At 44.5% G+C, this 14,937-nt stretch overlaps 4 protein-coding genes across 5 annotated transcripts; 3 read left to right on the forward strand and 1 right to left on the reverse strand.

Annotated features, from left to right (window-relative positions):
* Window positions 1-320: 320 nt before the first annotated feature.
* Window positions 321-2,404, forward strand: LOC117137978 (serine protease snake). Its single transcript, XM_033299751.1, has 3 exons — window positions 321-614; window positions 692-899; window positions 1,472-2,404. Exons 1-3 carry the CDS (start codon window positions 557-559, stop codon window positions 2,088-2,090), a joined length of 885 nt encoding a protein of 294 aa, XP_033155642.1. The 5' UTR covers window positions 321-556; the 3' UTR covers window positions 2,091-2,404.
* Window positions 2,405-2,778: 374 nt separating this feature from the next.
* On the reverse strand, window positions 2,779-4,762 carry LOC117137721. Its single transcript, XM_033299293.1, has 2 exons — window positions 4,412-4,762; window positions 2,779-3,494 (listed from the first exon to the last, which is right to left on the reverse strand). Exons 1-2 carry the CDS (start codon window positions 4,433-4,435, stop codon window positions 3,099-3,101), a joined length of 420 nt encoding a protein of 139 aa, XP_033155184.1. The 5' UTR covers window positions 4,436-4,762; the 3' UTR covers window positions 2,779-3,098.
* Window positions 4,763-7,562: 2,800 nt separating this feature from the next.
* On the forward strand, window positions 7,563-13,638 carry LOC117136855 (cyclin-dependent kinase 4). 2 transcript variants are annotated; one of them, XM_033297954.1, is made up of 7 exons: window positions 7,563-7,651; window positions 8,928-9,102; window positions 11,133-11,298; window positions 12,380-12,515; window positions 12,575-12,903; window positions 12,967-13,102; window positions 13,170-13,638. In XM_033297954.1, exons 2-7 carry the CDS (start codon window positions 9,000-9,002, stop codon window positions 13,251-13,253), a joined length of 954 nt encoding a protein of 317 aa, XP_033153845.1. In that variant the 5' UTR covers window positions 7,563-7,651; window positions 8,928-8,999; the 3' UTR covers window positions 13,254-13,638. The 2 variants fall into 2 exon arrangements, with proteins under 2 accessions (XP_033153845.1, XP_033153846.1); XM_033297955.1 differs by lacking the exon at window positions 7,563-7,651 and adding an exon at window positions 7,662-8,047.
* A 685-nt stretch (window positions 13,639-14,323) lies between these two features.
* On the forward strand, window positions 14,324-14,912 carry LOC117136143 (60S acidic ribosomal protein P2). Its single transcript, XM_033296848.1, has one exon. The coding sequence runs from the start codon at window positions 14,420-14,422 to the stop codon at window positions 14,759-14,761; it is 342 nt and encodes a 113-aa protein (XP_033152739.1). The 5' UTR covers window positions 14,324-14,419; the 3' UTR covers window positions 14,762-14,912.
* The last annotated feature ends 25 nt before the right edge of the window (window positions 14,913-14,937 follow it).

The following is a 14,937-nucleotide window of genomic DNA, read 5'->3' on the forward strand; positions in this document are numbered from 1 at the left end:
ATTTTAGGGTAGGGTGGAACAATAAGAATAGTTGTCGATTTCATCAATGTTTCCAACCATTCTGCTTGCCTGGCAAAAGGAGAGGCATCACTGGCAAGGGTGTGTGTATTCGCTAACTAAAAAGTTTAAAAATATTGTTAACATGTCAAATAAGCAGAATTAATAATACCATTAAAACAATGAAATCTTACTTTAGATTCTGCTACTATTTCATTTAATGGTTTTAGCGCTAAATAATTCCCTAACAAAAAATGGCAATATGGTTAGGTTGCTCAATTCATTTTATTGCTTATCAACAAACTTTCCAACTTTTTATTTTCGGAGCTCAGTTTTGAAATAGTCGTCGGCTGAAATGCAAGTGATATTCGGGATCCTGCTAATATTGGCAGTAATACGCAGTGTTTTATCCGAATTCTGCGATAATGGAACTGGAGAGTGCAAGGAACTGAGTGCCACGGATTGCCCGTCTGTATTCTTCGATCTGCACCTAATCTGAAGATTTGTGAAATATTGCGACAAATCCAACGGCATTGTTTGCTGTCCACTGCCCATCAATATGCAAGCTCAATCGCAGCAGTTCTCCGCAGATATTGGCCTCAGGAGATTCGAAAAGGGTCAGTTTCGAGCTGCACTGCAAAGAAATCTTGAAACAAATCATCAGTAAAAATATGATATTTATGCACCCAAACAGAATGCCGTCGCTTCAACGAGATAAGAACTTCCTGCCGCACCACCCCCTTCATTGTGGGTGGCGCCAAGGCCGCTGGCCGGGAATTTCCCTTCATGGCGCTGCTGGGTCAGCGCGGGAAAAACCCATCCCAAATCGACTGGGACTGCGGGGCCATCATCATCCATCCCAAGTTCGTGCTCACCGCCGCCCACTGCCTGGAAACTAGCGAGTGAGTGTTATTTATTTGAAAATCCCAATCAATCAGAAGAACATTTATATCACTTAGAAGTTGATTAAAATAACAGTGTAATCAAGACCAAACATAAATAGTAATAAAAATTCAACAAAAGCCAAATTAAATAAATTCCTTTCTTAAAAACATCTTTCTTTATTTAGCTACTAGCTTTAATTAATATAAAGCACTACTCTTTGTCATTTCATTTATTAAAATAATGTTAGACTAGTAGCCCAGCATATAACTCTAATTTATTTAGAGCAGCCTCTTATTTGTCGCTTGGAATTTAGTTCAGAAAAACAAAAAATCAGCATAAATTCGCATTTGATTATCTGAATATCTATTCGTCACTGCGGCATAAATTAATTCGCATAATGGTGTAGAAAATAATGGTCTAAACACAGAAAAAACATCATGTTTTAAACATTATGTTTCCGAAAATCTTTCCTACGTGGAAATCGGAATTTGTAATAATCCAGTTTTGACACTTTATCAATTAAAAAAGCATCAATCATTCATCCAACTCAAATAGTGATTTAATGACTCCTTTGGTTGATTAATCTCAGGACCAAGGAGCAGCGTCTGGATCCCAACTACGATTCCCCCAAGTACGTGGTCCGACTGGGCGAACTGGACTACAACAGCACCACGGATGATGCCCAGCCGCAGGACTTCCGGGTGGTCAACTATGTGCTGCATCCGGCGTACGGCGAAGATGATGACACGGGCAGTCGCAAGAACGACATTGCCGTGGTGGAGCTGGAAAAGGAGGCGACTTTCAGCGAGTATGTGGCACCTGCCTGCCTGCCGCTCGATGGCGGAAATGAGCAACTGCAAGTGGCTGCCGCAGGATGGGGCGCCACCTCGGAGGGTGGACACGCCTCGTCGCATCTGCTCAAGGTGAGCCTCGATAGATTCGATGTCAGCCAGTGCAGCCAGCGGCTGGAGCACCAGATCGATGAGCGCACCCAGTTGTGTGCGGGATCGCGGCACACCAGTGCGGATACTTGTTATGGCGACTCCGGCGGCCCGCTCTTCGTGCAGCATCCCACCTACTCGTGCCTGAAGCAGGTGATTGGCATCACCTCCTACGGCCTGGTCTGCGGTGTCCGCGGGCTGCCCAGTGTGTACACCAAGGTCCATCTGTACACCGACTGGATCGAGAATATCGTGTGGGGCGAGTAGGCGTCAAAATATTTGCCCAACTCATTCGCAACTCCAACTGATATTTACTTAATGAAGATTCGATATAAATGAAGATATTTCATGAATATACATTCTCGGCATTCGACATTCAATCAAGATACGCGATGATTGGTGGCAAGTAAACGTGTGCTTCATTGGATCATAAATATTTATAGTGAGTTGTGGCCATGCCATGTGGCACAACTCACTTCCTTGTTTTCTACAGCATAATACATTTTAAAATACAATTCAAAGTGCATAATTATAGAACATTAGTTACCATAGCAATAAAATCTATACTCATCTATCTACTAGCTATTTCAGCATGATTTCAATTTGTTTTATAACCAGCTGCAACTAACTGCAAGTGAGTTTTGAGTTTTTTTTTATATTAAAGATTATAATTTATGATGTTTTGCTGCTGACGCAAAAAAAAAAGGCGAAAGCCTCAAACATTTCGGAGGATCGAAGTACTTTTGACTGCAAAAGTCCAAATTTCATATGCTAAACGAATTCAGAAAGTAAAAACCTGAACGGTAGCGTGATTAAAAACCCAGTGAAGATCCGGTTAATAGCCTTTCCAAGTGCAATGCGACCAAAACTAGATCTCCAGCCGGTCACATGAGTTCATCTCACTCATACCGATGATTCGGATGAGTAAGTCCCCCAGAATGAAAGTAAGCAGCTATTGCATTTTGATATCAGTTTTGTTGGCTTTAATCAAACGTCGCGATAACAAGTGACATAACAAACAACTGGCCTTAATCTACGAGGATGTGGGTGGGTGGTTGGTGTGCTGGTGCGAATGTGTATATATATTATATAATATTTGATATGATGAGTGCTCCTCCTCTCTCCTTCTCTTTTCGTGCTGCAGTGCATTTGACTTAGGGCTAGGACGCATCGAAAGTGGCTAAGTGGCTAAGTGCTAGAGGACCCTGTAGAAGGCCAACCCAACCCGGGTTGGCTGGATGGACACTGGATTCGATTGGATTGCTCCTGCGAGTACTACACCCGCTGCAGGCGGTTCAGATCGTGGCGCCTCTGGGCGTTCCTGTCCCGGATCTCCTGCTTCCGGATCTCCTGCTGCTTGTACACGAACAGCGGCCGAAAGACGATGGCCCGGCGAGGACGTCTCAGCTTCTGGACATCCGCGTCCCTGCGCTGGCGCACCGAATACGGCCGGAACAGATTCGACTTGGCCGTGTCGTGGGCATACAGGGTGCTCAGGAAGTCGAAGTACGGCTTGGATCGCAGGCTATCCGGCTGGGCCAGCGGCGAGGGACTGTAGTTGAACTGATTGGGCGTCTCGATGTCCAGCAGGGCGTGGGGCACCTCCTGCTGCTGCGGTGCAGCCATCGTCGTCATCGTTGTCGCCAGGACGACCAGGACCAGTGGAGCGAGCTGCAAGGGAACAAGGAAGGAAGGGATGGGGCCCAAGTCAGTCAGAGGTGTGAATAGCTGGTGGAGGCCAGTGGCTGCGCCGGCCAGAACCTGTCTGCTCTTAGCGCTTATGCTGCGAATTAGCATACAATAATTAATTTAAATTAACCAACTGGCGGCGAAGGGGATGCGATCCATGATATAACCGCAATCAAATCTAATTTATAGTCGCACGTAAAATATTCATGAGCACGTCGTCGCGATTTTGGTGGGCGTCATCGGGCATGAGCCCGAGAATCCAGCTGATCTCTAGGCGCCACCCAACCGGATGCATCGCTGGCATAGCCCAATCCATTCCCGCCTGGATCACCCGTCTGCTGAGCCAAGTGTAATTGTGCTACGTTTTTCGGTGGTTTTTGAATTATGTAAAACCTTAATCGCAGTCAAAACAAATTAATTACAATCAGCAGCGAGGCAGAAGGAGAAGATCGAGATCGAAATCGAGACTGTAACCGGTTGCGTTTCATGTGGTTCAGGGTTAAGAGCTCGACTTTGTAAACGGTATCAAGGCTCCCAGCAGGATGGATGGTCATCTGCGGATGAGCCCAAGATCAAGTGCAAAGTGCCATGGGCACGAAATAAAGCCATTTTACGACACTTCCTCATCGAGATGATCACAAGATCGAATCGGAATGGAAATGGAAATAGAAACGGCTATAAGATATAGAAATAGAATAACTTGATTCGATAATGCGTTCGGCCTTGTCCGGCGGCGAAAAAATCAGAGTACGCTGTCCGTTTGCAGCCTTAATTTGTGAATTTTTGGTTTTTGGTTTTTGGTCGAAAATGAAAATGTTAATCGACGAAACTCGTTTCTTTGTTGGCCTGTGTTGTGTTTGGCTCATAAATTTCGAGCTGCGAGAAGCAATAATACTCACTTGCCAAGTGTGCGCAAACATCATTGCTGGGTATGCGGTAGTCGGGTTGCGTTCGGTAGCCTAAATGAGTGGAGTATCCTGTTTTTGAGGCTGCACTTTGTCACTTGTTCCGATTCGGATGGAAGATTGTAGATTGTAGATTGTAGATTGCAGATCGTAGATTGCAGATTGTAGATTGAGGATTGCACTCGCGTAAAGTCGAAACCGTTCTGATCGATCGTTAGTTAGCTAGTTTGTTATCAGAGATCGCTTAACACCTTGTTGGCCCCCGGGGCTGTGGATTAGCTTTTATCTGCTTCGATTCTCGATGCTGTCGCCGCTGAGCGTGCGCTTCGACTGTTCAGAATTTTTGTGACAATTCACTTTTATACGGCCCGATTCGATGCCCTCGCCCCGCGGAACTGGTTTGGACCCGGGTTTCGCTAAATATTGCCGATATCGCGGCGTGCGTAGCAGCCCCCAACCCAGGGTTCCAGTTCCAGTGTTTTGTGGCCAAGTTGCCAAATTGCTGGCACTGGCTGCATTTTGGCCGCTCCAGCTGGTCACGTAATTAACGCTTCTGCGGCTTCCCAGGGGTATCAATTCAATTCAATTCAAATCGAGTCACAGCGAATCACATATGCGTCACATAAGCCGTGTTTGTTTGCGCTTGGCATTAACCGATCTTCGATCTTCGGCGGGAACTAATTAAACTTTTTCCATGACGCACTTACTCATCAAGAAGACACTAATCCCGCGGAGAGCGGATAAAACGATCGCATCATCGCAGGATGAGTTTGAGACTGGGGATTAGGATGGGGAACTGGCGCCACACACACGGAAGCCACCATGGAGTCGTAAAGTTTTTCAAGATCTAGAGCTGTAGAGATCGCAAGATCTCGAGATCCCGCGCCGAGATCACGGCATCGGATCGGAACCAATTTGGAGATCATTATGCAAATCGCTGTGCGGTGCGGTGACGCATGTTTGGATGGATGCTTGGAAAACTGTCAACCCAGCACTTGAGCTTGGCTTTCATGCTTGACGGGGAACACGTAATCCCAAGGTCGCGAGTTCTTGTTTAATGCCAATGGTAATGAGCCGCGCTCGACTGGATCGGATCTCCGGATACCGCTGGCCAAAAAGAAAACCCCCTTCTTGCCGCACGTGATCAGTGGATCAGATCTCAGATCTCCGATCGAAGGGGTTCGGGTTTGGGACTAGTGTGTTCGATTCGTTGGGCCAGTGACGTTGTTGGCCAAGTGGCATTAGTTTGTCGATTTCGAGACCCGTCTTGGCCGTGTCAATGGCCAACCGGTTGCTGCGGCAGACTGCCGCGCTGCTGCTGGCTGATTTATTCAATTGGCTAACATTTAGCCAAATTGCCCGTCAACACCCCCGAACAAAAAAAAAAAAAAACGGGCTTAGAACGCGATTCATTTGGACTCTTTGTTTGGCTTGGCATTTTCTTGCGTATTTTTAGCCAGAACCAAGCCATTTTGACCATAATATTTGCACAATAAATTTAATTTAATTAGTTTTTTGGCTCGCAGCCGGTTTGAAACGCAATAAGATTAATCGCCAGCGCCGATAAGCGCCGTCGTCACTGGCCGACAAAATGTCAGAGAGTGAAAAACAAAATATAAATGCTTATCAGCGACTTGCGTCTATTCGCCGATCGCTGAATTTCAGATCCGACCGGATCCTAACGGTACACATAATCCCATTATTCCGGCAACGATCTAGACATTCAAACTAATGCAAATTAAGTGGCTAATTCGATGGCAGCTTCCTCGGGAATTATTGGTTGAAAGACAAAGCCGATTATGAAACCCAGAAATCCTGATAGCGCACTCATCATTATTCATTCATGTTTTCTAAGTTCAGATGAATCAGTTGGCTGGGAGTCGGAAATGCAGGTGTTCTAATTGGACGAGGTATGCTCCACGGCTGGGCGTTGACTTCCGCGGAGGAGTACGACTCATCGAGGTGCTAAGTGGCCAAGATGGGCTGCAGCAATTGAATCACAAATGCCAATCGCCGACTGGCGCCACCAAAGGTGAGAAAGGGGGCACGTTCCGGTTGTCTGGGAAAGTGATATTTCCATTTCCCACCAACCACTGCCATCCTGACCATTCGCATTCGCACTCGCTGTTTGCCCTTTCACTTTGAGCCGGAAAGGCGTACGTCATGCATAATTTAGGTGCCTGATACCCGCTGGTGGTAATTAACACTTGGCTGACTTCGTCACCGTGCTCTAATTTGATTTCGTTACTAATTAATCGCGCTTTTTCCCCAAAAGCCATGGAAATTTTCGCCAATCCAATTGGTAACATTATTGATAGGCGGTGTTAAAGGAGGTTGTTGGTTTCACAATGTTTTTGCAACATTGCTTTTAAATTTACGCGCCCCACTGGGAATGCCTTGATTCGATTTCGAAATTGGCAGTCCGGCCAGATCGCTGGAAATCGGTAAGCAAGCTTTCACTCAAAAAAAAAAGGTTGAGTGACTTTTGGCATTCAACTCATGTCAATAAATTATACAGAGGTGGTCAAAAGTATTTACACAACGAGCTTTTTTTTCAATTAGTTGACAATTGAAAAAAAAGCTCGTTGTGTAAATACTTTTGACCACCTCTGTACATTCCACGAGTGACTTTATCGCCGGATTGAGTTACAAATTGATTTATCAATCTAGAACATTAAAACAGTTTATTCAAGATTTTTTTTATTATTTTGCAGGTTTATAAAAATGTAAAACTAAAACTTATAAAAATGTAAAACAAATCCTAAAAATGCTAAAAGCCAATGACACACATGTTTGGACCAATTGTAGTTGACCACAACAGTTTTACATTTTCACATTTTATTATAAGTAATAAAATAAAATTGTTTAAATATTTTTTTCATTCACTTATTATACATATATTAATTCCTGAAATTCGCATGGCAAAAATAATAATTTTGGGCATTAATACAAGTTGAAAATATCAAGTTACCAGAAATCAATAACATTAGTATAACGCAATCCCACTAAGGATATCAAATTAGAATAACATTTCAATAACGATCGCTGACAGCAATTTCGGAATTAACCGGTTAACCGATTGGCCGTCTACAGCACACTGTTAGCGGCCGTCTGTTTGCTAACAGCGGGCGATAACAGGCGAAGAGAAACCGCTGTTAAGTAGACCATCTAAAACAGTTTCGAGAGCTGTGCCATCAACGAAAACACAAAATCACTCAGCTCTTACGAATATTGGTAAAAATTTATAAGACGTTTTAAAAACTTAATTAAAGTGCGACTGCCGGGCAACTGAACCGTGTTCGCACCAAAAATTCGCGTCGCGTTGCTCCTATCGTGCGGTTCTTGCTGGATTATCAACAAATGCCAAAATTTCGTCAAAGCGAATAAAAATCGTATATGTATTCATAATACCTGCGCCTGTGTGTGTGTACCACTCCGATGTGTGTGTGTGTGTGAGGTGTTGTGTGTGCAAGACCGATCTCTCAAGCGAAATCACTTAGCGTCGTTTTTGTGTGTGTGTTCGAGTCTCTGGGCAAATAAAAACCACATTTTCTTAATATTTAACTAATATTTCGCACAACGGTTGAGAGAAAAACGACAAAATTGGCATTGAAGCTCACCGAAAAAAAAGTAAAGTGAAGCCCAAATTTCCTTATCAGTAGAACGCAAATGTTGAGCGAGAGAGGGACGGAGAGAGGGGGCGAAAACTAGTGCAACAATAACTATGTACATATTTTAGACCTACATATACACCTCGCAATTCCTTTCCGAATTCCCATTTGTACCCACTCTCTTTCTATCCAGTTTGGTGTCTGTGTCGCTTATTATTGTTGTTTCGCTTGTCCCGCGATTAGAATTAATTGACAAATGGCAGCAACAAAACACATTGTATTCGGGTTCTTTTTTGCGGTGCCCATACTTTCTGCTGGCAGAAAAGTAGTAGTACTCTAGATAGGAGAGAATATCGTACCACGCCAACTACAGATCACCAGTACAGCGTCACAGGCAAGCTCGAGTAAGAGCAACAGGATGCACGAACGAAGCGGCAAAGGGGAGACGGCGAGCAGCGTCACGAAAGAACATGAATAAGTCATAACTAGTGTTGGCCTTTGCCGTTCTGCGATTGGTTAGACATAAAAACGGAGTATGTACGAAATGAAAGAAAATATTAAACGCGGTTCAACGACCGCCGCCATCTACATAAATGTATGTATGTAGTTGTCCATGTTTTCGGTTCTCGGAGATAGAAAAGCATAGCGGAGCATATAGCCAGACTTCTTACATTAGCGCACCTGTCACACCAGTCTTTATCGCGGGTTTTGGGGTTATCTAGAAAAGGCAACAGGTATGAAATCAGGTAAGGCCCTCCCTCTCTCTCACACTCTCCCTCTCTCGCTCGCGCCCTCTCACGCTGCGATCTGTGTGAACTATCGCTTGGGGCACAAGGACATATCGATACGCGACATGCAGATGATCGATAACCAAAAAAAAAACACCCCCTCACTTCCAGCTGGTGCAACTAACGGTGTCCATTACCCGGAATATTAGAGCAAAACGCAAATAACAGTGAAAATCCAGCTAAATGTCATATGTACGCCAGCTGAAGCGGCAGAAAATGTCCCAGGGGAAGAAGTTCGGCGATGGCGATCCGTTCAACTACCAGGAGCTCAACATCATCGGCGAAGGTGAGCAACTTGGGTATTTGATAATGGGTATGTGGATGCTTTGTTGTTGGGATAGGTCGGCTCTCTTCACACGGCTGGCTTCGTTCGCTGGCCGCTTGTTGTTAGCGTTTGATAACTTTAATTTGCTTACAAAGTCTGGGCTATTTGGTTTCACTACTGTTTACTTTTCTTTACGATCAATCGGGGGTTCCACCATTTTATGAAGCTGAAATGACAAGTGCACTTGGCCGAATGTCTTTTTACCCCCTTTACTAATTAAGCGTGGAAATTCCGCTAAAAGGGGAAATATTGGATGTCAGCATGGAATGCTCCTACCCACACCTTCCTGCATACTTTTAGGTCCACTCTCGCCGGACCACGTGTTTCAGCCGATCTCACATCCATAATGATCTGACAAGTGGCTCATGGTCTTTGTTTTTTTTTTTGTGGTCAGCAATTACGATCGCTTGTTTGCTGTAAATAAAGCCCAAATCAATTACGTCACCGATCTCTGGGCAGGCGAATGCTAATGATGGATATTGTTACTGGTTTTTGTGCGAGTCATGGGCTCAGCCCAGGCAATTGAAAGGGGGCGGGGAGGGGGTCAAAGCCTTAAAGCCGGAAGGTAAACCTTTCATGGAGCCCTTCCCCTCCGCGCAATTTCATCTGTTATACAACACACACTCTCAAACTTTCAGCTGTCTGCCTTTCTGTGCCCATTCATTCAATTATTATTCGCTTTCGCTCAAAGTTTCATTGTTGCTACTTTGCACTATGGGAAATTTGACCACTTTTTCTGGCCAAAATTAAGAACTTCAGAACGGAGCAAGATGCTAAGATAATTTTTGCATTTTGCATTGGCTTAAACTAGCTCATATCTTTAATGATGTATAATAAATATGTATATATATATATTTATTTAATAGTTAGTTAGGAGATAGTTATTTAATTAACTTTTTTCTATTGTCTTACACTAGTCACCGTTGTGGCGCCATATATATATATAATTGTGGTATGCAGAACTGGCAGAATTGACCCATTTTCAGAAAATTTCGGTTTTCGGCCAGAAAAAGTGTATAAATTTCCCATAGTGCATTGCTTTTTTGGTTTCTGTGCGCAATTTCGCGAGTTTATTTTGTTTGTAAATTTGTATATTTTTTTGACAATTCCAATTGGACAGACCGGTAGCCGACGTTCAAAAACGAGTCGAGCTCACGGCCTTGTGCTTGACTGTGGCAACAGCGGCACAGTTCACGAGCCAAAACCCACCCTCCACCTCCCCCCAATCCATTTCCATTTATTTCGGGTGTATCTGTATCTGCTGTTTCTATGTATGTCAGTGTCAACCGAAATAGCTGCTGCCTTCTCGCCTTTCTACCCCACGCATGTCTACTATGCACATAGGTATGTCTCTGTCCGTCCGTCTGTCCGCCGTCCGTCCGTCCGTCCGTCCGTTTGTCCGTTTGTCCGTACGGGTGATAAATTTTCGGTGACAACATTTAGTCTCTGGCATTTGATTCTGATTGGGAATTGCTCGTCTCTTGTCGCATTTCTCCGCCCGTGCAAATAGAGATCACTTTGTACCTGAAACAACAGCAGTTTCATGAGGAAATAAGTCGGAATTTCGTGCAATATTTTGACTAATTTTGAGTGCATATATCTGCTCAATTTATGCATGTATTGCATTGCCACTTGTTTATATATTTTATGATGTTGATCAATTTGTGTAAATCATTATGAACCAATAAATCAAGTCACTTCAATCGTAAGGGCTATAAATACGATGATGAATACGAAAAGTATAAATACACCATAATGATATGAAGGAGCTAAGTGGCCCCTTTCGATGCCAAATCGGCGATCCAAGAGAAAGGTTAATTTCTCTCTCTCGCCTCTCTGCATTTCTGCAATCAACCTATCTTATCGGCGCACAGCTGACTTTGGCCTAGCCTTTCGCTGTCTTTCGCTTATATTTCCCGTTGTTTTGGGCGGCCCCTCATTTTTGATATTCCGATAAGCATTTGATGTGCAATTTCGATCCCCTTTTGCAGGTGCCTATGGAACGGTTTACAGAGCCCGGGATGTGGTCACCGGCAACATAGTGGCGCTGAAGAAGGTGAGGATATCGCTGAACGAGAACGGAGTGCCCATGTCCACGCTGCGTGAGATCTCGCTGCTGAAGCAGCTGAATGCCAGCAATCATGCGAATATTGTTAAGTGAGTATGGCTAGTATAATCCGCCACAAGGGCTTCTAAATGGCCTTGGAGTTGAGTACTTTTTGTAGAACTATAGCTAGCTGTATACGAGGGTTGTTATCACGCGCCATTGGGGCCAAGTGGCGGCGCCACAATTATTTGCCAAACTCATTTGTAAAGAGCCGCCTTGCAATGTCAGCGCGCTTGTGTTTATCTGTGCACGCTATAGCCGCAATATTCCGACTATTTGCCCCCGGCGCACGCCCTCGCTTCTGACATATGCCAGTCAAGCAAGTCGCTCCGCTCCCGCTGATAACTGATCACTGCAGGCCGCAGATCCGGAAATTTTGTATTGGCATTAAGTCGCTTGCGGCGGCCGTTAAGAATTTGAATTAGCAGAGCAGCTCGATAACCACATGTTGCTGTCGCGCGTTATCGATGTGCGTGCTCGCTTGCACTTTAGCAGTGTGAGAGCGCGATCCGAATGTCATATGTACAGTACAAGAGCGCGAGAGAGTGAGAGCTCTCGCACAACAGAATGTTAAGTTAAGTTGCAGATGGCTACAAAGTTGCAGCTGTTATTTTGTTTGAAGCCAAAAGTATTTTTTAGCGGTTGGAGGGGTACAATAACTAAATCAATGGTAAATTTAGTTTCTTGTACTTGTGTGTATTTTTAAAAGTCCGACGTGCCAGCTGCTAAAACAAGTACAACTGTTGAAGGTTTCAATAGAAGTGCACCGCCTTAAGCAATTCAAAGGCAATGTTAAAATAACTGCCCGAAATGCTTCTAACATAATGCTAACATAACATAATGCTAGTCTGCTCTGCTAACGTTTACGTTTTGCCTCTGTCCGAAAACGATCTGTAGCCTCTCTTACTTGTTGCGCTCTTTGGCTCTTTGATCGCCGTGTGCGCATGTGTTTGTCTCGAGTGCTTCGCGTAGTTCCCGAAACGAGCTAAGTATGGCCAATGGCGCCACCGTAACCAGCAGCATTTTATGCCACTTTTTCTATATCTCTCAACATTTCCGCCATACATCGCGCTCTGTCGCACAAAGTCACACAATTTATACATACAAATTGCTCTTCCCCTACTTTTTCAGACTGTACGAAGTATGCCAGTTTCTGGAGCGCGACGGCCAACTGCTGATTCTGCTGGTTTTCGAGCATGTGGAGCAGGACCTGTCGGATCTTATAGACAGACTTCCCAAATCGGGCATGTCGCCGCCCACAATTCAGGTGGGTCTCAAAATGATAACAAATTTCATAGTATGCTATATAATTATTTATTATTGCAGCGCTTGTCGAGGGAACTACTGACCGGTGTGGACTTCTTACACTCACACCGCATCATCCATCGGGATCTGAAGCCGCAGAACCTGCTGGTCTCCTCGCAGGGCCACCTCAAGATCGCCGACTTTGGCCTGGCCAAGACCTACGGTTCGGAGATGAAGCTCACCTCCGTGGTGGTCACCTTGTGGTACCGCGCACCCGAGGTTCTGCTCGCCCAGCCCTACAACAGCACCGTGGACATCTGGAGCGCCGCCTGCATCATCTTCGAGATGTTCAATAGGCGCGCCCTGTTCCCGGGCACCTCCGAGAAGAATCAGCTGGACCGCATCTTCGAGTGAGCGCACAATCCTGCCGTTGAATTCGGAGATTTTAATTACATTTATCCGATTTCTCGCAGACTGACTGGCAGACCCACCGAGCAACAGTGGCCACAGACCATTTCCGTGGCCCTGGAACACTTTCCCCAGCGGCATCCAAAGAGACCAAAAGACTTTTGCCCACACCTGTGCAAGTACGCCGATGATCTGTTGAATGTGAGTATGAAACTGAATATATCTTGTTGCATGGTCTAGACTAACGCACACCCTTGTTCCTTCACAGAAAATGCTTTCCTACGACCTCCACTTGCGACCATCCGCCTTGGCCTGTTTGGAGCACGACTACTTCCAGCAGGAACCCCTATAGTCCCGATGCCCAGAATGGATAATGGATAATGGATTATGGATGTGGAAGTGGACTGATCATTGCGGCCGCGCTTCGTTCTTGTTACAATGTTCCTTTAAGTGTAGTGAAGCATTTTGTTTATTTTTTCGCGACAGTCCAGTTATTGTGTCCGGATACGGATCCGGAATAAAGAATACCTTAATATGTTTGTAGTCGTAAGCTAAGTGTGAATACTACTGCCGATCAACTATCTGATGACCATTACATGTGAAACGATTCTCGAGGGCGTTTTAAGGCCCTCCAAATCGAAATGTGATACACAAAGTTCAGGAATGCATTATACAATTTCAAAATTTTGTACAACAATCATTTATATATGCAATTATATATACAGCATACAATAAGAGTGGTCTCATGTTTTTTCTGAAATTTATTTTGGGTGGGGTGCAACTTAAATTTAAAGTGGAAGAATAACAAATATTTGTTAATATTTAAATATCTTATATATCAAAATTAACAAAATTTTCCAAAAGTAATTTAATTTTTACTTTTTTATGAAACAGTTTTTAAAATGTAGCTTATAAGAATTGTGTGTATATGTACATAAATACCAGTTAAGTTCTGCTGTTAAAGCCATTATCATGTAAACCATCGATAACCAGCTGTTAACTTTTGCGCATCCCTACTTCCGTCTCTTAACTTACGATCGCTCTCATTTTCCTCTCTTCCTATCATTTAACAGCATGTTAGGCCTCACTTAACAGAACCGTTTCAAATAGTGTGACCCAATACTGCAAAAGCAAAAAGCAGTCCACTATTACGTTAGTCAAGTTCGAAACCCAGTGTTGCAAATGATAAAATTTCCAAGCTGCATATATTTATATAGTTTTTGCTGTTGTAAATATAAAAAAACCCACAAAATTGTTTACAAATTATTAATATTGCTCCAACTTTTACTTAAAACCAAAATTGAAAATAATATTATTATTTATCGGTTCATTAGGGGTATTGCTAGATAAGGAATTGGTATATTTTGGTATATATACGTATGAGCTGGTATTTTCGAGCCTCGACCGCGCGGCCACACTGACTTCCGCCTCTTTTTCGACTACAACTTGCGAAGGAAAGTTGTGTTTTTCGTACATTTTGCCAATTCACGTTTCGTGTCAAGAACCCAAGACTTAAACATGCGTTACGTGGCTGCTTACCTTCTGGCCGTCCTCGGTGGCAAGGACTCGCCCGCCAACGGCGATCTGGAGAAGATCCTCAGCTCCGTGGGCGTTGAGGTTGACGCCGAGCGTCTGACCAAGGTCATCAAGGAGCTGGCTGGCAAGAGCATCGACGACCTGATCAAGGAGGGTCGCGAGAAGCTCTCCTCGATGCCGGTGGGCGGCGGTGGTGCCGTCGCAGCCGCTGATGCCGCACCCGCTGCCGCCGCCGGTGGCGACAAGAAGGAGGCCAAGAAGGAAGAGAAGAAGGAGGAGTCCGAGTCCGAGGACGACGACATGGGCTTCGCTCTCTTCGAATAAGCGGTTGAATGGGCGAATATACTGTGCAACACACTTGCGAGGCGAGAAAGCAGCGTTTTGGAGCAGCCAGTCTACACACTTGTGTAGCAGCCATCCGTTCACCATTTCTACGTAATAAAAATCAGCAGTGTTTGCACTTTATATAAACCAAGTGAAATTGTGTTTTTTGTGCCGTT

This window comes from Drosophila mauritiana, chromosome 2R (assembly GCF_004382145.1).
Source record: "Drosophila mauritiana strain mau12 chromosome 2R, ASM438214v1, whole genome shotgun sequence".
Lineage (NCBI taxonomy): Eukaryota > Metazoa > Arthropoda > Insecta > Diptera > Drosophilidae > Drosophila > Drosophila mauritiana.